Below are 21,476 nucleotides of genomic sequence, written 5' to 3'. Positions count from 1 at the left end.
AGCAATAATATACTTTTAAACAAATTTGAAATTGGTTTTAAAGCTTTTAATCTCCTTAAAGGTAAACACAATTTTCAAAGCCTTCTGCTCTCTCTTGTCAGCTTAACAATTTGCATAAGAAGTAGTGGGTTTTAAAAGGGCTTGTTTTGCAATACCTGGGATAAGAGAGACAAAATACCCCAAATACTAGAAAATCTAGAGAGCAGCAAGAGCAAAGTGTCAAAATGTAGAGAAACCTCAGTGAGTATTTGTACATTTTGATTGCATTTGGCAGTGTTCAAGGCCAAGTTGGACAGGGCCTTGAGAAACCTGGTCTAGTGGAAGTTGTCCCTGCCCATGGCAGGGGTTGGAACTGGATGAGCTTTAAGGTCCCTTCCAGCCCAAACCGTTCTGTGATTGTATACCTAGTGCTAAAAAATACAATCTTGAATTGACTTCTGCAGCCAACTTGCAGATTCCTGTGTTGCACTTCTGAACCTCCCAGGGCTGGTTAGCTTGAATGCAACACTGAACCAAGCTGTTTTTTTGATAACACACACAAAATACCAAGGTTACCATCTACTGTAATTGAGAGCTGGAATCAGTGGTTGTGTGGGACCTTTCGAAGAGTATCTGTAGGGTTCCTGGTTAGGAAGGAAGGTGGTACAGGAAGAATTGTGTTAATATTCACTATGCAGCTAATATAAGTCAGACAGGGTTTGTCACCTTTGCTTCTGGGCAGCAGGAAGTGGTAAAACTAAGTCAGCCTGAGTCTTGGGGATAGCTGCTTGGCTGAGAACTTGGTGGCTGTTCTGTGCCACACGTAAATTGCCTGGTGGTGAGGAGTTAACTGGAAAGTCTTTAGAAAGGAATTCTCTGTCTCCCACTAACAGTAGGGTCATTTATCTTCAATTGAATTTTACACCAGATTTTGACATACGCAGATTGCTTTGAAGATTGCTGCATTTGCTGGAGTTCAAGTCACTGTGATAACCGATGGTGCCCAGTTAAAAAAGCACTGTTACGCTGTCTTTTTTCAGTCTATACTTTAGTGTTTCAGTCCTTCAGTCCAATTCTCCTCACCACAAAGTAACATTTTAACATGTTTAAGTTTATGAACATTCTTCTGAAAAGTTTTTTTTATCTTTAACCGTATTCTTTCCATACTTATTCTTCACCATTGTGCGCTTTGTGCAAGCACATTTTGCTTTCAGAGATGTTGCCACAGTTAGTACAGAGCATATCATTTATCTAATGTTCAAACAAAAATAGCTGTCAGCCAGATGGACAAAACAGGTTTTTTTTCCTTCAGCCATAATTTTCTTGCCAGTTTGTGTTCCTTTAAACAGCATAACTGGATTTTTTCTTAGTTTTTGTTTTCACCATCCTGAGATTGAAACCTCTTAGTTGTTACAGTGTTAACATGCTGCTGTCTTTTCTGTGTGATTTCTGTTATCTAGAGACACATTTCTGAGCTCAGTTTGAGCTTCTCAGTGCTGAGAAGCTTTGCTTATTGTTACTCTATTCCAGCTTCAGAAATCTCTGAGAAGGTCCACAAAAGACTAGTTTATAACTAGAGTTGTAATGTAGTTTTACAATGTGTGCTTTAGAGTGAGGCAAGCAGGATAGAGATAGCATGAGTTTGGTTTACACCTGCCTTCTTAAATTGCCATGTTTCTACAAAGCAGTTGAAATTTACAGTTGTAGTTGGTCTTTAATTAGACCAATTTGAGGACAGAACCACGGAACTATAACTCCCAGGTTATACTGCTGGAATACACAGCTGTTTCACTGTTCGGTGGCTCCAAATGGTACATGCACTGCCAGTTTGGAATTAGCAGTGGAGTGTGTGAGCTTGGTACAGATTTTATACAGGTTTCTTGGAATATTTAGAAAATAAGACCATAGACAAATCTGCTTTCTGCCAGATGATCATGTTTTAATTATACTGGTCTGTTAAAACATGCCTGCAGAGCTTGTGCTGATTTCTGCCTCCCCCCCAAAAGAACTGCAAAAGTAGCTTTATTACAAAATTCATGTCATGTATTTTAATTCCTGAGCATACGAACAGTAGCAGCTTTGCTAAAGTTTCTCAACATCTCTCCAAAGGCAGAGATACATGGCTATATCGGTTTCACTTCCCATCAAATTTTCCTGATTTCTATGCACGTAACACTTGTGCATAGCGTTGCAGATAGGAAGCATGTTTTGGGAAGGTTAGCAGCATCACAGAGCACTGCCAAGCACATGGTGTCTGTGTCTGCAGTGTAATTCTGGGCCTCTGTGTCCATTCTCTTTGGTGCGTGAGTTTACTTCCCTTTCTGGTTTTGCTGCTGTTCTTCAAATATGGGAAAGGTGTATCTTTAAGTGGAACACTGAATGATGCAATGATTAAGGAGCTCTGCAGTGTTTATAATGTAGTTAGAAAATGTGTGTTAGGAAATAAAAGGATATCTTATGAGTTCTTTTTGATGCGACAGCTAATGTTTTCACACATGTTGAATTATTTGTATTTTAAATGTCACATTTACATATTAGTAAATCAGTTTTCTGTTGAAAGTAAGAGTAATCCATTAAAACATTCCAGATGATGATTAAAATTCTGCATACTGCAATTGTTATGTGGGGCAATTACAGTACAAAAGGTATACACCTTCATTTCTTTCTTGGTATCAGTCCATTCCTAAACATTTACACATGACATAAGATTTAGTGGATAATTTTCTTGGCAAAATGTACACTTTTGCAGTTGCTGTACGGTTAGGATTATTTGTAATGCTTGCAGTATTGAATTTGAATGAATAATGGAATGGGATGCTGCAAGTGAAAGTATCTGATTAACTGCCAGGTAACACAGCTCCAGCATAGGTAGGCAAATCCATCTGCATCCATATTGCTTCAGTCCTTGTTTGTGCTAGTAGTGCTGCTTTTTTCTCCCCCTCTCAAACTGACTGCTTTGGGTTTAGTAAAGGGTGGTTGTAGTAATTAAGCAGCTAGTAAAAAAACTAGTATTTCTAAGTGGACAAGCTTATATATCCAAGGTCTTCTATGAAGTATGTTTGCTACTTCTGTACCCTGTAAGAGATAAATTAGTTCAATGGATGTAATGCTTTAGGATCTTTGTCAGTTGAGTTCCAACAAATTTTGTTTCTGGCCACAGAATGCTTGTAATAAGACAAATCACTCTTTTGGTATTTGATTTAGTTTTTCAAAATCTACCAAAAATAGAATCAACTAAATAAAAATCTATAATAGAAACTACTGAGACTTTCCTGGGAAAAAACTGGCATGACAAACATGCGGCAATGAGGCTAGATATGACTTGTAGAAAGTAGTTATCAGAGATGTACATTAATATACATTAAATACCCCTTTTAATTTCTTTACTTTTGTTGAGCTCTTTGTATTTACTTGTAGAAAATCTCTCTGCTATCTGTCATATGCTTTTTCTCTGTGCCATTCTTTTTCTTGCCATCTGCCTGAACCCAGGCCCTAGAAAGACAGAAAAATTACTTTGACTGCATTAAGAATGAGCGAGATGAGCTCAGAGAGGAGTTGGCTGACCTGAAGGAAACAATGAAGAGAGGAGAGGTATGTTTGTAGTAGTTACTTTGCAGTAACAGAAATCCAGGAGTGGGGCATGAAATCAAGGTCAATGAAAAAGAGGAACAATGGTTACTACTCTTGTGCAGTCTCAAAACCTGACCTTAGGGTAGGATAAATGGCGCAATAGTTGTAACTTTCTCAATCAACTTGAAAAGCTTTTTATGAACTCTTCTGTCTGATTATATTTTAGCATATATATATTTTATATTTTATGCTCTTGTATGAGTAGGTTGTTTTTTTTTTCTTTTGTGATTTTAGAAACATGGATTGGTTATAATCCCAGATGGCACACCAAACGGTGATGTAAACCATGAATCAGTGGTTGGTGCTATAACAGTTGTATCACAGGAAGCTGCTCAAGTCTTGGAATCTGCAGGAGAAGGACCACTAGGTAAAAATACCCTACTGTACTTTGTTATAGAGTGTTTGAAGTCTTTGTTTCCCTCCTGTTCACAGTGATTTACAACCACAGAAAGATACCTGTGATGTTTCTGGAATACACAGCTTTCAAGGTTGTTATTTTTTATGCTGAATGAGAAAGCAAATTTATCTGAGTAAAAAAATAGTATATGCTTGGATCTTTGTAATTGATTAGATCTTAGTCCCGATTTTGTTACTGTCAGAAAATATCTTGCCTGAAAGTGTAGTCTTTCAGATTAGTCTGTTCTCTATTGTTTCATGGAAAAAAAATCTTTATATATAATCAGTGAAAGAACTTCTGTTGAAGAAAGCAAAGCCCTGTATATTCTTTCCCCTTCCTTGAAATATTTCTGCCATTTAGTGTAAAGCAAATGCAGTATTTCATCACAATCATTAGAAAGCCGAGTTTTAATAACATTCAAAAGGCATGGACAGCAGAAAGAAGTTTTGGGGGCCTTTATTTTAACTTGCTTTTATCCTTAGGCTGAACAAGTTACTGCATGCATAGTCTACTGTAAAACTCAGTCAACATGCAAAGATATATCTCTATAGGCTTGGATTATATTTGTAAATAATATATAAGTTACATGTCTTTGATTTGGCAGAGATTAGACTTTATACATGTTCTGCTGTGGCTCCATCATTGTGGACTACAGATCTTTATTGTGTTGTTTCTGTCTAGAGTTAGCATTTCCAAGGAAACTGCTTTACTTAGCAGTGTGTTGCTTGACAGAATGCTTTGTGGCCACTACCAGTCTCCTGACCTTCAGACATTGCAACATTCTTGTGGGTCCTCTCCCAAGTACTTTTTTTGGTGATTTAAGAACACTTTCTACAAACTTTCTTGGTGCCTTCCCTGAATAGATAACAGTCCTTAAGAATGAGACAGGGAAAAGCATATACAGTCAGAAGAAAGTTTTGTTGGAAATGGCTGTTCTAGATACCGGGACAAAACTGTGTTTTTATTATGAAAAAAAATCATGAGTTGTTAATTTACTCTGAAGAATTACTAAACTCTGAGGTCTTGCTTTAAAATTATTCTAAGAAACAGTGTGAATTAAATATTTACCCCTTTTTTCTGCTATTAACTGAAGGCTGATACGTTATTAGATACCAGAGTTTTATGGTCCCAGTGCTATTTGCCTTAAGTTTAAAGAGCATTTTATTTGAAAACAAACAAAAAGTTATGAAAAATGTTTTTAGTTACAGATTTCTCTGTTTTTTTAATTGGGTTCTTTGGTTTTAGATATCCGGCTAAGAAAACTGGCTGGAGAAAAAGAGGAATTACTGTCACAGGTAACACAAGCTATTAATTTTTAAAAATAGACCTTTGTATATCCTTTTGCAAACTTTTAATATATTGGCAATAATCAAATATAAAGTACCAAAGGTGCTTAATCAAGTACTTAAGCACTAAAGCAAAATAAAATACTCCTTACCTGGCTGGCTACCAGGAATTATCATCTCCTCTCACTAGTTTCCTTATCCATGTGACTTTGATCTTGGTGGGTTAAGAACCCTCATTTCACTAACTGGTTAGTTGAAATCTAAGTTGTTGCTGATCTACTATCAGTGCATGTATTTAGAATTGTTATTCCTTTCATTTTTGTTTTGTGTAGAAATACTAAAGTCAGTAAAATTACTTACTCATAAATTTAAGTAGCCCTTCTTCTGAATTACTGAGCGGTACTGTTTCTGTGATCATTTCAGTTACTCAACTAGAAAATGAGTATTATCAAAGTAGTTGTATTTTAACACAGTTCAATATTGAGAAGAGAGTACTGAAGAAAACATAGAGCCATTAAACGATTGTTAGGAATACCATAGTTTTTGTTTTCCTATTCGAACACATTCCAAATTTAAAGTGGTGTTGTCAACATTTGCATTTGCTGGGAATGTACCCTAATTTTAGTATTGATACTTGGTTTAGAATGCAAATAAATTCTAGTATTAAATACAAGCATATAAAAATGTATATGCATATTTATCACCACATAGTTGTAAAAAACAGCATTAAAATATTTGACATGAATGAAAGTTTTGCAAGTACACAACAGTACCATGCAGCTAATGGTATTTTGAGAGTCAAAAGAAGTAGTTCCCACTTCTTGTAAATTCCAGTCACAGAGGACATAGCTGAGGAATCTGTGTTGACATGCACTCACCCAGCAATGGGGAGGGGGAGTTTTAGCCACAGGTCTCAGGGACTGGTTTTCCTGCCTTGTCTTCATCGAGACACTTACAGAGCCATCTCAGCCAGTGGCATCTCGGGACTGCTTTGCCTTTTTCCCATTGAACATTTAGATACACAACTACTGAACTTGCGGGAGTCTTTTTCACAGAAGAACACTTCTTTTTCAGGTTAGAAAACTGAAGATGCAGTTGGAAGAAGAGCGACAGAAATATTCTAAAAGTGATGGCATGAATCCAGACATTATAGGCTTAGAGAATGGTTCTGACTTGCAACTAATTGAAATGCAGAGTAGGTATATGGTTACTGTTCAAAAGTATTCTTACTGGGGAGAGGAAACAGACTTTTCTGACTCCTTTTCCTATATTGTGGTGTGGTAACAGTATTGTGAATGAATATATTATTGTGCACCTAGTTTTTCATAGACATTTCTCACTGCAAAGTAGCTTAAAAGTCTGCCTCTTCCAGTGTTGAATAACAGTATTCTGGGAAGTTATTTTCCAGTTGATGACCTTGACTGGAATGGGGGCTGCTACTCAAATAAGTTCTGTTTTTAGGTGATGGAATTTCAGCTGGAATATTCTGTTAATGTAGTCTACCTGATTTGTTTTTTTATTTTGTTGAATCTTTGATAATCTAGAAGACTTATTCTCTGAAGTAAAACATGAAAAATTGTTTGAGTTTAACACAATATTATTCAGTGTTGCTTCATAGAAGCACGAAGTGACTTTCCACTTCAAGCAAGCTATTCCTCCAGCTAAGAACTTTACTGGTTTGACAAACATTCATTTAATATGGTTGTGGCAGTGAACATGAACAGAGTACTGGCAATATCAGGGCTAAAATACAGCACCAAAATAATGCACCATGTTCCTTGGAGTATGTCAGACAGGTTCAAGCCTTGTGCTGCATAGCATTCAAATGTTATTACAGATGTCTATGCTAAATGATGCTGGTATTATTTCTGTTGTGCTTTGACCCATCTTAGTGTGTACTGGTTATTGTGTGTTTTCTTTTTTTTGAGAGAGGAGTTTGCTGATCTAAATGTGTTTTAAAAGGTGTGTATCTCAGACAGCTGAGAGATAATGAGTATTGTTACACAGACAGTAATTGTGTTGTCTAAATAACAGGGAAATTATTTCCTTCTCATACTCAGAAACTAAGATCTCTGAAAGCACATTTACCTCTTTCATCCTATATACGGCTTACTCAATAAAATGGTCTTTTTAGTGGTTTCTAGAGAAAAAGGGAAACTGCCAGTTTATCGAGTTGCTTTAAGTGATATATTCCTGTCAATTTTTATCTAGGAGATGCCAACAGACAAATTAGTGAATACAAATTTAAGCTTTCAAAAGCTGAACAAGATATTACTACCTTGGAACAAAATGTAAGTGCGTCTTAATATTTATTGTTATCATTACGTTTGCTCTGTACAGTTGCACAATACTTTTTTCAACAAAACTATGAAAACGTATTTCCTTACTTGATTTACTGCTTGTTCTTTACTTTGCGCATAATGCCGCTATATTTGTATTTCTATCCATAATTCCTTCGATACGTGTGCATAGTCTAACCATAAGAGAAAATCTGGAGTGAATTTACTCAGATGTCAGTGTACAGCAGAATATAAAGAGGAAGCTACTAGTTCAAGGAAATCAGTTTATGTAGCTTAATTACTTGCAAAAAATGTGTATAGACTTTGGAAGGTATATAATTTACTCTCTGAAATTCAGGAGTCTTTTTGTAAGTATAGGTATACATACTCTCACTGATTTACGCTTCGTGATTGTAACTCAGAACATGGTATTAAAAGTCCAGCATCTCTATAGGTCATCTCAAAATCTTATAAATGATTGCAGTTTGAATCAGAGATGCACAGTTGTTCTGTCCTGCACAGCAGCAGGCTAGTAGCCTGTCCTATGGGTTTGAGGGTAGCAAAAAAGCACAATCCAGGAAGTGGGCTTTAACACTGGCAGATTGCAGCAGGACTTGTCTCAAGCCCTCTCGTCACTGCTGAACTCTGTGCTTGATTTTAAGACCTCTTGCATCATCCCCTGATAAGTCTCCAACTTCTCATATGGTCTCTGCTTTCCAACTTTCCAGCTTTTGTTTTTAAGCCCCTGTATTCCCCAACTCTTGATTATTTTTTCTTTTCTTTTTCCAACTCTTCACTCTGTGTAGTTCCTCAGCCTTCTTTATCTTCCCAGCTGTGTCTTATGCTATGTTGTGTTCTCTGCTGTTTCTTGTGACCCTCACCAGGGAGGGACAGGCAGTGAATGGTATTCCAAATTTCTGCCCACAAGTTGTTTTACTGTTTTATTAGTTCTTTTAAACGTTCTTTGCAATTACGGCTGATGCGAACACAAACATCCTTTTCCCAGAGGGTGATTGTATGGGTAATTCACAGGTTGCCTTGTGTTATGGTGGCTTTTCAGAAAATTAAAAACAGATGGTGGCAGGTGAGCTTGGGGTGGAACACCTCAGTAATTGTTCCTTTTACCTTGTTTGGGTCTGCAGATTGCACGACTTGAAGGACAGGTTACAAGGTATAAAAATGCAGCAGAAAATGCAGAAAAAGTAGAAGATGAACTCAAAGCTGAAAAGAGGAAGCTTCAGCGAGAGGTAACTGACGATTTCCTTTTCAGCTGTATACTCCATGCTCCTTTCAGTCTTGAACTGCTCTGTCTTTTGCTTCCAAGCTCTGTGTTGTTTGTAGTCTTTGGTTACAGCTTTTAAGTGTTTTTTGAAGAGACAGTCAAGTCTGTCAGTGTTGCATTCAAAAGACAACGCATATAAAAGTAATACTAATTACAATTCAGTGCAGTACTATCTTGAAAAGAAGGTTCTAAATTTGTGTTTTCTTCTAAATATGATAACTTTTACTGTTTTATACTAATCCTTACATAAAAATTACTGGAAAGCTGAATGTTCCCTGTGTCAAGTGCCAGACTGGGAAGTTTCCATTGTGCACCTCACAGGGAGCTGGGAAGAAGCTGTATTTGACTGAGCTGTTCATCACGCCTGCTTAAGAGCTGCTGTGTGACTATCATGATACTTGCTACCCATGGGAATATATATCCATGAGCAAGTGAGAATGGAGGAGAGGATTTCACCTTTAAATATCACGTGATAGGAAGTTGCAGGCATCTGGTTCTTTTGGAATTAGTACATGTTTTATGTTTCAATTGCTTCCTGATTTAGTATTTTAGCAGTTGAATTCCAGTTCATCTGACTGCAGTAATGAGTATTGTGTCTTAGCTTATATGGTACTCTTACAAAGCATGTAATACTTGTATTCCTGTTTGTTTCCTCTGTCAAAGCTCAAGAACAGCAAAATGTCGAAGTGAACTTCAAGGGATAATAACTTTTGCTTTCATTTTATAGTTAAGAACAGCACTGGATAAGATAGAAGAGATGGAGATGACCAATAGCCACTTAATGAAAAGGCTGGAGAAGATGAAGGCGAATAGGACTGCGCTTTTATCTCAACAGTGAAGTGGAAATTGAAAATATGATGCACTGCTCCTTGAATAACTAGCCCCTAGCTTGTTTTTAAATACAGACTTTCATTGGCACAAATTATTTGAACACTGAGCTGTTCACTGGTGTTTTAGTTTCATAATTAAATGGCATACTTCTTTTTGTAACTTATGAGAGAATGAAATATAGTTTGAATTCCCATGTGAATGACAGCAATTTTTCTGTAGCGTTTGATTCCAGAGTCAGAGCTGGAGCACAATGCTGTTATGTGCAACTTTGCAATAGAAAATGGTTTTACAGCTGTGGAATCCAGTTTACTCACTATCTCTTTTGGCTGCTTTAATGATGCTTGATGCTCAGAGACAACTGCATGAATTCAAGAAAACACTGTATTATAAACTAACGTGTATTTGCTCAAGACATCACACAGCACAAGTGCCTTTTATCTGGTGCAATTTAGACTTCATTGTTGAAATAACCTTTGAAATCAGATAACATTTTATTTTAAAATACATCTGGGGTATTCACTAAACTTTATACATTTTGAAAATGCATTTTTGTAAAATATTTAAATTTATAAGAAAATAATAGGGAGTGTATATAAAAATCTGCTTTTTTTTTTGCATGGGCACATCTGAGTTCTAGGTAATTTTGTCAAATACTAGGCCCTGATACTCTTAGTATTAAGAGTACAGATTTTGAAACTTTTGTTGTACACCATCAAATTATGTCATCTGCTTAAGTGTGAATTGAAATTTGAGGGTGGGAGGAAGGGGTGGGAAATGTGGCTAAGGAGTTTATTAAATGGACACTTTACTGACCAAAACCAGACATTCTGTGTTTTCTTTAAAAACAGAGATAAATCTGTGCAGAATAGGAAATTCTGATCTTTCTCTTCTTTTTCCTTTTGGGTTTGAAATAGACTGTCATTGGGGATTTTTCTTTCTTTTTCTGATCTCTTATCCTGGCCTGTTACTCTTTGACAATGCTGTCATGAAGAAGGGCAGGCAGTACAAGGAAGAAGGTGCTTTCTGCAATGGTGTGGGTTTGTCTGTGGTAGTATGGTTTTTGTCCTATGCTCTTTGGACAGTGAATTGGTGTTAAGAACTTGCACTCTTCAAGCTGGCACATCACAAGTGGGAAATGAACAGCACCTGCGGTGGCAGTTGTGGAGCATTTGAAGTGGCACTGCCCCCATGTTGGACTTCCCTTGAGGCCAGCAGGAGCCCACCATTTGATCTAAGAGAAATCATTCTTTCAGATTTGTATCAGATGCTTTCCTATTGCAAATTCCTGTTTCCCTGTTTCTCAAAGCAAGGCATATTCTAGAGCCATTGCGATGCAGAGGGTTTGTACTCCTGCTTGTAACAGAGCTACCTTCCAGAAACAGCGTGGTCTTAAACAGTGTGGCACCAAAGCTTTCTGTCTCTTTCGGTTTAGGATACCTCTTTGACTTGGAAAATAAAATGCTTTCCTTATTGAGAAACCTCTGTGTAAGTAGCAAATCTCCCTATAGGCTTACTCATGAAATGGGAGACAGTTGTAGTTTGGTGATGACGTAGATCATTGTGCTGTTAAGTTTCTGATTCCTGGTGTGTACTTGCTCAGAAGAAACTGTCAGGGTAGTGATTAATTGTTGTGTATCCTGAAGATAAAGGGATACTTCGGGGGTTTGGAAAGTTTTCTCATGTGCAAAACTCAGCTAAAGCCTCATTTGGCAAATAGCGGGGAGCGCCTCTCCTTCTAGTTCACTTTGCTTACACAATCCTGTTGAAGTGGGATGTTTTATGGCACAGGGAAAACTGATTTCAATACTAAACCATGGCAATCAGATAAGGGGTTCCTAACTCAGTTACCAGCCTACTGCAAAACTTTGTCTGGAGCACCAGTGCATCCTTTCTAAAGATTAAGATTTGTAGTAACCAGAACGTAGAGATTGCCAACATGTAGACTAACTGGATACTACTGGATTCTGTGATCCAGTATGACTTGTAAGGCAATTGAAAGAACTAAGAGGGAACAGCCCTAGGAAGAATTAATTGCAAACCTTTCATCTTTTTCTGCAACAACTCTTACCATAGGGAAATGTAATTATATTAATCAGATAATTTTAGAGATGCTTGCAAGGGGACAGAGATGGTTTTAGTACCTCTTGTGTGCAGCATTATGCCCAATTACTGCCCACAGAAAGGTGCAGAATTAGTGGGTGTAAGGGTGGTTGTAACATGGCATAATACCAGGTTTTGGTTTTTTTATTGAGGACAGTTTTTAACACCCAGCACTGTTTGGTCCCTCGAGCTTGTGGTGGCTTGGTTTGTTGTATGGGCAGTTGTTGGGGCAGCACTGAAAGAGTTGGTGTTTGTTCAGGGAAAAGACAGCAGCACCAGAAAGGTAATGAGAAACTGTGGTTTCCCCGTTTGTCTTTTGCGGGCTCCTAAATCACAGCATCTTTCTCTGCCACGCTCCACCAAGACCATGAGTCCCGTGTGTCGGAAAAGAGCTGCTCACTGAAAACCAGGAGTCCCTAGCTGCATACTCTTGATTTGCGTGCACACACACACACACACACACAGAGTAAAAAGCGATACAGGGGAGTTAAGTCAGGTCGAGCAGAACTAACACCACCCGCTCCCCGTGGCAGCCCCTCAGGCCCTGCCGCGCGGGCCCAGCGGTGGTTACGGCGGTTAGAGCCGCCTGGCGGGGCTCTGGGCTAGGCCGTGCGGCAGGCCGGGGATCCTGGGCCTACCCCGCCCCCGTGCGGCTCCGGCAGCGTTCGCAGCCTGCCTGCAGCTCTGTGCCGCGCCCGGTGCGGGCGGTCTCTTCGCCTCTGTTGTTTGTTTAGGTAGGAGCTGGCCATGTCCGAGCGGAAGATGCATAGAAGGAGTCAGGCCAGCTTGAAAGAGCGAGTAAGAAAGAGAAACATGGAAAGGACAGGGCTGGGGAAAGCCTATGAGCCGTTGTCTGCAGGTGCTAATGGCACAAGTAAGATGCTTCTGTTGCCTATGTAGCAGTTTGGTGCTGGTTGCTGTCGATTTCCAATGTGTGACAATGGATGGTTCTCTTCCAGGCAGCCACAGTGTGCAACTGAAGAGCATCCTAGCCAACAACAGAGCTCTAGCTCGGGCTTTGCAGGAGGAGAAGCTCAGAGTGAGACGAGCCAAAGATGCCTTTCTGTGTTTGAAGGGGGAGAATCAATGCCTGAAGTTTGAGATCTTTTATTTAGAGATGCTGCTTCAGTCATGGCAAATGTGGGCATCCGCTGAGGTATTTTGAATGCTGTCTTTGTTTTGCAGTGATGGGGAGTGTCGGAATTGTCTCCAGATAAACCTGAGGTCTCTTTCTGAACTTCAGTGGCTCCTGACAAGTCAGCTACACAGGAGATATCTTGTTGGGTTTCCCATGGTTCTAGTCATTAATAGCTTCCATTTTTTTTGCTTCTCTTGCTTCTGCAAGGAGAGTTCTTTTAATGGACAGTCACAGAATCATGGAGTCATAGAATAGTTAGGGCTGGAAAGGATGTTAGAATCAGGTCATGAAGAACAGTCTGTGACACCTGATTTACACAAAGTTTGATTTTCTCATAACACGATTGCAAAACAGGTATGTGTGGAGCTGAGAATAACTGCAACAACATGGTTTGCACTGTGCCTCCATTAGAGAAGTGTGTCAGCCTTATTTGGGCTTCCATTTTCAGAAGCTGCTTGAAAACTAATATAGTCAGTTGCTGGGCCAGAAAGGTCAGGAGGGTTGTGATGTGGGGGCATCCTACCTTCCCTTCTTTGTCTGGAACTTTACTGCTCTCTGCCAGGGAGGCTTCTGCTTTCTTCATTTTCCCCTCCATTGCTTTCTTCTTGCAGACATCCACACAGTTCACCCGTGTAGGGAAAGAGAAGGGCTGGCTTTAAATGTGGCGGAATTTGGGTTTCTTTTCTGTCCTGCTACCAGTAATCTGGAGCCTTGCTCTCTGGGGGACCACCAGTCTTGTTCCAGCTGCTTACACCGAAACCTTTCTTGTTGGCAGAATGCGAGAATGTTTCCTCCAGTGCCTCTAATGATTCCTGTTGTCACTGGACAGGACCATTGTGTGTAAGTAGCTCTGATTAATTTGTCTTGTCACTTCTCTTACAGTTTTCTTACAGTGAAGGCAGGGGAGGCAGATGTAATACAGCAGAAATAATTCCTTGTCCTAAAAGCGATGTGTTTTTCCCCTCCCTAGGGGAGTTCCACAGCATATTGTGGAATATGAAGAATTCCCTGAGAGTGAGATGAAAGCCACAGCAGACGACAGTAAGCCAGCTGGCTGCTTTTCAGAGGACTTCTGTGAATCTGCCAGTGCTGATGCTGTAAAGGAAACAGACCCGGAGAGTGGTAAGGAAATCTGTTGGGCATTGCTGCCTCCCGAAGTAAGGAGGACTGTGTGCCTCTACCTGCATCATGAATACTGCTTTGCAGTAATGGTGAGATAATACACAAGAATGGAGGGTTTTTTGTATTGTGGTAGCTGTGGTTGTACTAACTGTAGTGAAGAGTAAGCTTGAATATCGGCAAAGACTAAAAAGTTTTGAGTGAAGATGCCTGGCAGAATGGGAAAGTTGAAAGGTCTGACTTTTGTATCCCTGCCTCCCAGTGACCTGATCTTCTGAACAGCTGACTAGAGAAATCTCCTTTTCTGTGGTCTGCTAGTGTTTATGATGAGATACTTTTTCAAAGCCCAATATTTGAAAAGTCTTAATTGGACAATGAGTGTAAGCTGCTGCTCGAGATTCCTGGAGTTCTGCTGTTAGGACTCATGTTTTCCTGTGAGGTGAATACCTAAACTGTAGCCTATTTCAAGATGCTTTCTAGAAACTATATTCACCCAAGCTTACCTTGGTGACCACACACTGGATCTTGCAAATCTTTTTAGAAAGTTAGTCTGGCTGATGGATTTAGAAAGTAAGCAAATCTCTTGGTTGTTAATCTGCTTTTCAGTAGGACTCATTGTTCTGATTTGGTTGTTGATTTCCCTTCCCACACTCCCTTGTTAACATAGTGCCAGAGCTGGAAACTGTTTTTTCAAATGAAGAGTGTGGACTATCTGGCGATGTGTTCCACAAAAGTATGTCCATTGGGCAGTGCTATTCAGAGATAAGGGTTCATGCTTTGTGTTCTCAGGGCTTTGCCCTTCCAGAGATATCTCATTCATAAAGAGCCTTTTCCAAACAGGAGGAAGTTAGACTTGGGGACAGCCTAGAAGAGCAATGTTGAAAACCCAAATCCTAGTATTTCTCAATAAAATGAGAGCAGAGAACCGAAGCTAGTGTTGAGCAGATGCTCAAGTGAATTCAATTGGCTGACTTAAGAGAAGCTGTAAGTTAAAGGTTCTGGAGTAAGGAGACTGCAGTATCAGGAGAGAAAGCTGGGAGATGCTGAAGAAGCCTCCAGACCAAGCCTAGCAAAGGGGAAGATTTTACAGGGAAAGCCACAGATGCTGGCTGAGTTGTCATGGTGAGGGTGTATCTGAAACCTGACCACAGGTTGGGCAGTGTTGGTGAGGATTCAGATGGTGGCCTTCAGGTGCCTCATCGCCATAAACTGTCCAGCAAGAGCAGCTCGGTGGCCAGAACGGGAGCATGGGGAGAGTATATAAGATCTGTGCTTGAGATGCGTCTGGCAGCTCCCAAGCAGGCATTCCAGAATGAAAGAGAGGTGGAGCATCCTACAGCAAAGGCAAAGCTGGTTGGTAAGGGGAGTTTGGAAAGGGTTGTGTCCTGATCGATTTCTGTTCTCTTTTGACTGTTTCAAGCTAGCTTCTCTTTAGAAATGCACATGAAATGGTGCTGGAAACCTGATAGTGCAGTGCCCATTTATGTAACCACTTGTTTTGTCAGCAAAAGAGGTAACCGAAGCTGGATACTGTGTGAAAAACTGCTTTAAAACCAAACTATACTGTGGTGGTGTCTCTTTGAACAGGGGAATCTTTCATGCCTTCTTGTCAATGTCTTCAGAGTGTTAACTGCATGGCATGCTTCTGCCTGAGCATTGGGATGCAGGTGTTCACTCAGCACATGAAAGGCCACCTCTGAAATGCAGGCAGTTTGATCCCAGGAACTGTGCGTGTGTCTCCTGCTTCTCGGCTTAATGCAGTGAAGTGCTATGGTCTTAAAAAGCAGGAGGTATTTGGGGCAGAAAGTTCCAGGATGGCCTTTGAAGAAGGGTCTGGTATTAGTAGTACAAAACAGTTCAGAGCAGGATCAAATGTGGTAGTTGGGAGTTGAACTGTTGTTGTAAATAGAGGAGGGAGTGGAAGATGAAATAAAATCCAAACTTAGTTTTGCTGCATTATTTTTGCAGGAGTCGTAGAGGAGATGCGTTTGCAGATGAGTATTATCTGATAGCTCCAATTTTCCAGGAGGAAAAAGACTCTCTTGAAATAAAGGAGAAATGTTTTCATTATCAGTGATGTGTCCTGTCATTCTTAACACCGAGGCGGTTCATGATGGGTGAAAATGTCTCCTACAAATACTGTCACATCTGTGCATCTGATACTAGGGACACAGGCAAAAGGTTCTCTTTTTTTCCTTAGTCCAAGGAGTGACTTGCTTTTAAGGAGATGGCTTTTGTGTGTAAGGCATAAGGTGACTTTGTAGCAGAGGTGATTCTATTTGAACTCTTCTGGGACAAATAATGTTCATTATTTCTCATCTTTGTAAAATCCTAGACAGGTTGCAAGAAAGGCAGCCTCACTTGTCAATCAAACTTGTATAAGTTACATATAGAAAACATTCTCCAGTACACTGTCACATTTGTAGAATTTATTCTCAGTGTAGCTTGTGAAAAGTCACTGAAAAAAAATGCTATGAATAATCTGAGACGCGTAATAGCTACAGGCGCTTAAAAATGCACTAACGCTGTGTTGAAGATATGTTTCAGGATGTGGTGCAGATAAAGGAAAGGAGGGAGATGCTGGACTGAATATGGTCTGAGCAACCTTAACTTGGCTGCCCTGTGTGCATGCACCTCATTAAGAGCTTGTTAATGGTATAGTTGCATTTTTTTGTCAGGAGGTCCCTGGTGGTTTGGGAGTGGGAACCCTGCAGAAGATGCTATTTGAGGAGTTAATGATCTTGAACATACCATGTCTGTTCTGTTGCACCTTGTACTTAAGGCTTGAGAAGCCCCTATGTTCTTAATGCAATCTCTAATATCTTGGGGAATGGTAAATTGCATGTGGATCAAGGATTTGAAGTAATTATGCCACCTGTGTGACTTCCTCTATCTAAAAATATAGGAAGAAGTTTTTCTCTGAACATCCTTTATGAATAGGTGTTTTCTTGTAAGAAAATCCTAGCTCAAATAACCAAAATGGAAGAATCTCTATTAACAGGGTCTGTCCAGCATGTTGCATGTGGATGGGAGGCCTGTTCAAAGCTGTCGCACCCAGAGTTCCCACCATCATTTATAATATTCTCTACTCATGGTGTTGCTCTAGTAAATAACATCTGAAAAGATAGCTTACTGAGCCTGATTGCCTCTCTTACTGGCTTGTAATGGACTTGCACCACTTGGTGCAAAACAGAGGTTGTTTACCCTGTTGGCAAGTGAGCTAGCATTTATTTTCCAAACTTAAATGAAGGTGAGCAGGTATGCTCTATACCTACAAGGAACTGGAGCATATTTAAGAGAGATGTTATAAGCTGTCTCAGGAGGAGTTAAAACTCGACAAAACAATAAGAAGCCTTGCACTATCTCCGCATAAGAAATGACTTAGAGCTCCGTCTAGGGGTAATGAAGCATCAGAACAATAGAGTATAATGCTGCACTGTGCCAGCGCACTCACTGCAGATTAAAGTCTGGTTTTGACACAGTCGACACTAAGGAGGGGAAAAAACTTGGGTTTCAGGAATGCAGGTCATGAATGACAGCAGCGAGCTGCTGCTTGAGCCTCAGTAACAACTTGTGCCCTTTCTTTCTGCTCATCTGCCCCAGTTGTCAAGCAAACAGTGTTGATTAAACCACCCTTTATGAGTATGGGAAATAAAATTACATTAGATTGTGTGAAAATGGTTAGAAACTTCATATTAAAGGTAAAGGGACTAGGCATGAAGTCTCAGTTGCTGAGTAATCATTCTGCTAGTGGCATGTACAAACTAGCCTGGAGACAGTTTATTCCTATTGTTATTTTACCATTTGAGTCTCAGAATGATTGGCAGTTAGGCTATCCCAGGAAAGGAGAGGTAAGGGAAAGGGAAAGGAAAAGTATCCCTGAAATGACTGATCCTGCAATGCAGTGGCTCCCACAGGAGCTCTCTCTGGGCATGTTGCCCTGTCACCACCTAACACTTCTTTTGAGAGCCTTTGAGCACTCTGTCACAGTAGAGACCTGTATCTTTTTGTAGTGTGTTTTGGTTGAATATGAGAGATGATTTCCTCATATTTTGGGAATGACTTCATTTAATGACTTAATTTAATGAAGTCATTCCCAAAAAATGGAATGACTTTTGGGAATGACCTCATTAATCCTTCAGAGGATTATCTTGCCCAGTGCATTCACTTTCCCACACATGGCAAAGCTCCAGCTGGGGGAGGAATGAAATCGTCTTGAGAAGCTGTAGCTTCTGATTTGAAATCTTCTAGTGCTCATTGTGAACAGTAGGTGGCCTTTTCTTCTGAGCCTCCCCATTTTCAATGTTGACTTGGTTCTCATCTTCATTCATCCTGACTTCTGTTAAAGAAAATCTCTGGGAGAAGGTATTGGGATTTGGAATCTGTGGCAACAGAGTCTGTGGCTTGCTTGCCACAATGGCAAGTGGTGGAGCTGCTGACAGGAGAGTTTATTCATTAGAAAAGAAACGGAACAGTTCCCATGTGCTGTCATATCTCACAGAAATGTATCTTCTTGACATATGTGTATTAGGTTGCCTCACAGGTGGTATGAAAATATTTGTTCAAGATATATTCAGTAGTTCCTAAGGTTAACCTTCCAAAAACTGGGCAATTACTGGAATGTGTTGTTCTCCTTATCAAGAGACTGGTAATATAAGGAAGTAGAAACTTACCTGTGGTAGAACTATATTTAAAGATTCTTTTGGACTCACTGGGTAAATCTGTCAATTACTTGCTGCCATTTGGTCTCTTTCCATAGATATGTCAATATCTAGGTTTAGAGGAACTCATTTTCCAGTTATTGGTCTGAGATTATTTTATTTCTTCAGCACTTTCCAAGTATTGCTGGTGCCGCAGCAGCTTCAAAATCTCAAGCTGAGTAGTTCCCTATTTGCATCTCTTTCAAATTTTTTAGTGTGGCTACCTAGTATCAACAGAGGTTAGCTGTTGGCAAGCTGCTATAATTCCTATGCAAATCTTACTTATTTACAACTATATGTGAGAGGAAGCCCCAGGTAGTTTTCCATATCACCTGTGGTTATTTCGATAGCTGAGAAGTCAATATTCTCAAGCGTGTCAGCTGTTGTACAGTATAGGACACAAAATTATTCTAGCAAGATAAAGAGTTCATTGCAAATCCCTTTCCACATATAAATTAATTTGTGCTGATTACTCCTTTTTGCTTTCGTGGCAAAAGTTGACCCCATTCTGTCTTCTTTTTATTGGAAGCACCAGATTGCCTGTTACTATTTTCATAGTATTTGCATGAGTTCTGCAGCTCTGTAATAGGAGTAGAGCAGCTGTAATACCCTGTCTGGTAGAAGCTTAAAATCACTGAAAATCAGTTGTGGTAAGACGTAATTCAGAAGACATGTCTTTCAAGTGTTGAAGTCCTGACAAAAGAAGTTTACACTTGATACATAACATCAAACTCTTGGGGTGCACTAATGGTGTCAAGACCTGCAGACATCTTGCAAAACCCATGCTTTTATGGCAGAGATAGTCCCTACATATACATATCACAAGCATGCAGTTAAACCAAAATGTGTAGCAAACAGTGAGTTTTCCTGTGTTATTGACATGTAACTTAAGCATGTGGTTTTTGTCACTTTGTATTTGCATTAGAAGGAAATGGTTTAGAAGCATACTGTGGTAAAAGGCAGGACGGCTGTGGTCTAACTGTCCTCAGCTTATCACCCGCTCTCATCGCAGCCCACCTCCTCTGAACCAGTTGCGACTGGTTCAGCTTACAGGGTTTTTCCACTAAATAATCAAACCTTCCTGCAAACAAATGCCCCAGCATCCAGAAGCCTTAAACACCCACTTGTTCTCTTATTCAGCCTAAATAAAAATTAAAAACTTAGTATGAACAGTATGTATCTGTATAAATAAACTTCAGGGACATGGAAGATGCTGCAGACGTAAAACCTGCAACCTGTACTTGAGAATCTGTGAGGTGATAGCTGTGCTCAGCATGGTTGCATGTAGGCAGGGGGTTTTGTGCAAAAAGCTGTTTTCTCTCTCTTTTTCTGCGCTGTATGGACAGCATCTTTCAGTTTCATGTACGAGACACAAGTTTATTTGGGGATCGTTTTAAGTGAAAGAGATCTTGGTTCATTAATGCAATCAAGTGTTTCTCTGGCAGGGATGAAGATAGGAAAGATGAGGACAGTGATATCAATGATGCCACTGAAATCTACAGTAACTGCATTCCAAAAATACCTTTGTACCTATTTTATTGCACTTTGGTTGGAACAGAGCCTTAAGAAATAATAGCATGGGGTATTCGTTGTTTTTCAGAGAGTCTGACTGAAGAGTAAACATCGCATCTTTTTTTGCATTGAAGAGTAATGTGACACTGAAGGTAGTAATTAGTTGTATGGCTTCAATATGCCGATTGTAAAATAACTTGTAAGATACACTGTTAGTAAAATAGCTGTGGTTGTTATAACTGCACCTGACTTACATTCTTCCCTTGCAATGGTGTGAGTGCTAGAATTCCTGTTGTAACAGCACTGCAGTTCCCCCTGGCTTAGCTTAGCCCTTCAACAGAAAAGATGTTACGAGCTAGCTTTTATTGTTCTGTGTAGGAGCGTTCCTGTTTAATACCTTGAAAAGCAGAAAACAGATGGGTTTAAGGCTCTTTCTTTGATTTCCTGAGGAATTTATACAAACAGAGAAACGAATCAAGTTTTCTAGCCGTATTGGTACCTGTTGTGGAAACGCTGGAGAAGGAACACAAGCCTCACAAATACATCCAGAGGAAAGCTTTTATTGCCCTCTACATCGTTACGGTGAGTGTAAATGCTGCAGCCGCTTATCTCCAAACTTACGGCAGTGTTTTGCCCCAAACTGAGCAAATGTTTTATTCCAATGTGTCTACTTCTATTTTTTTCCACAGAAATTTGAAAAGAGCTGATTTGAGGAACTTTGGAGCTGAAGAGTTCAAATTCCAACATCTGAGAATCTTTCTGCTATTGTGAAAATACATTATCTATCAAAGCTGGAGATTTAAGGGTTTGCTCAACTTACAAAGGTATCTTAAAACAAGATGATGTTCATGATCATTACAGCTGTTTTCTTTCTTTAAAAATAACAGTGTTCAGGTTTTCAGTCTGTGCCACAGACTGGTGTATGGCCTGGTGGATTTCTCCCATTTCTGCATGTGTGCACCTCAGAATTGCTTTATGCTCATCTAACTTCTTCAGTCAAAATTACTGTGTTCACTTTTTGAAATGGTGTTTAATTAAGTCTGAAAGCACACATTGCTTCAGAAAAACGTTTAAGTCCTGATTTGGTGGATACATGAGAGTTGCAGTAGGTCATTGAAAGTAAAAATGAACAACATCTGTGAATTCACAGACAGGAATGCTCCTTAATTAAGCCTTAAGCTCAGTAACAAAATGCATCTCTGCTTTGTATACCAAAAGCCTGG

The 21,476-nt window shown here is 39.7% G+C and overlaps 2 protein-coding genes across 19 annotated transcripts in view; both read left to right on the top strand.

Moving 5' to 3' along the window:
- Window positions 1–9,784, top strand: part of LRRFIP2 (LRR binding FLII interacting protein 2) — a 50,444-nt gene extending 40,660 nt beyond the window's left edge. For 11 of the 17 annotated variants that reach the window (XM_061464705.1, XM_061464704.1, XM_061464713.1 and 8 more), the window contains 7 exons: window positions 3,469–3,570; window positions 3,844–3,976; window positions 5,252–5,301; window positions 6,367–6,487; window positions 7,504–7,583; window positions 8,714–8,818; window positions 9,581–9,784. In XM_061464705.1, coding sequence (XP_061320689.1) covers window positions 3,469–3,570; window positions 3,844–3,976; window positions 5,252–5,301; window positions 6,367–6,487; window positions 7,504–7,583; window positions 8,714–8,818; window positions 9,581–9,691 — 702 coding nt within the window. In that variant the 3' untranslated portion in view covers window positions 9,692–9,784. The remainder of the gene's footprint in view (window positions 1–3,468; window positions 3,571–3,843; window positions 3,977–5,251; window positions 5,302–6,366; window positions 6,488–7,503; window positions 7,584–8,713; window positions 8,819–9,580) is intronic. The other 6 variants (XM_061464708.1, XM_061464707.1, XM_061464715.1 and 3 more) reach the window with 1 other exon arrangement.
- Window positions 9,785–12,492: 2,708 nt separating this feature from the next.
- LOC133275015 (shugoshin 1-like) lies at window positions 12,493–21,056 on the top strand. Of its 2 annotated transcripts, none has more exons than XM_061464697.1 (5): window positions 12,493–12,658; window positions 12,744–12,940; window positions 13,698–13,762; window positions 13,893–14,044; window positions 20,943–21,056. In XM_061464697.1, the coding sequence occupies exons 1-5, from the start codon at window positions 12,532–12,534 to the stop codon at window positions 20,948–20,950; spliced, it is 549 nt and encodes a 182-aa protein (XP_061320681.1). In that variant the 5' UTR covers window positions 12,493–12,531; the 3' UTR covers window positions 20,951–21,056. The 2 variants fall into 2 exon arrangements, with proteins under 2 accessions (XP_061320681.1, XP_061320680.1); XM_061464696.1 differs by lacking the exon at window positions 20,943–21,056 and adding an exon at window positions 16,010–16,140 and having other exon boundaries at window positions 12,494–12,658.
- Window positions 21,057–21,476: the final 420 nt, after the last annotated feature.

Source organism: Pezoporus flaviventris, unplaced genomic scaffold (genome assembly GCF_033815535.1).
Source record: "Pezoporus flaviventris isolate CSIRO_AGI_PZ_B2104156 unplaced genomic scaffold, CSIRO_AGI_Pfla_v1 ptg000037l, whole genome shotgun sequence".
Classification (NCBI taxonomy): Eukaryota; Metazoa; Chordata; class Aves; order Psittaciformes; family Psittacidae; genus Pezoporus; species Pezoporus flaviventris.
The sequence above is the reverse complement of the archived record's forward strand: the minus strand, read 5'-3'. Positions and strand labels throughout refer to the sequence as shown.

Excerpts from the sequence above, each read along its gene's own strand:
- LOC133275015 (XM_061464696.1), top strand. The coding sequence starts at position 12,532 with ATGTCCGAGCGGAAGATGCATAGAAGGAGTCAGGCCAGCTTGAAAGAG. Across the intron at positions 12,659-12,743 it reads TGCAGGTGCTAATGGCACAA|GCAGCCACAGTGTGCAACTG; the intron begins GTAAGATGCTTC and ends GTTCTCTTCCAG. Across the intron at positions 12,941-13,697 it reads AAATGTGGGCATCCGCTGAG|AATGCGAGAATGTTTCCTCC; the intron begins GTATTTTGAATG and ends TCTTGTTGGCAG.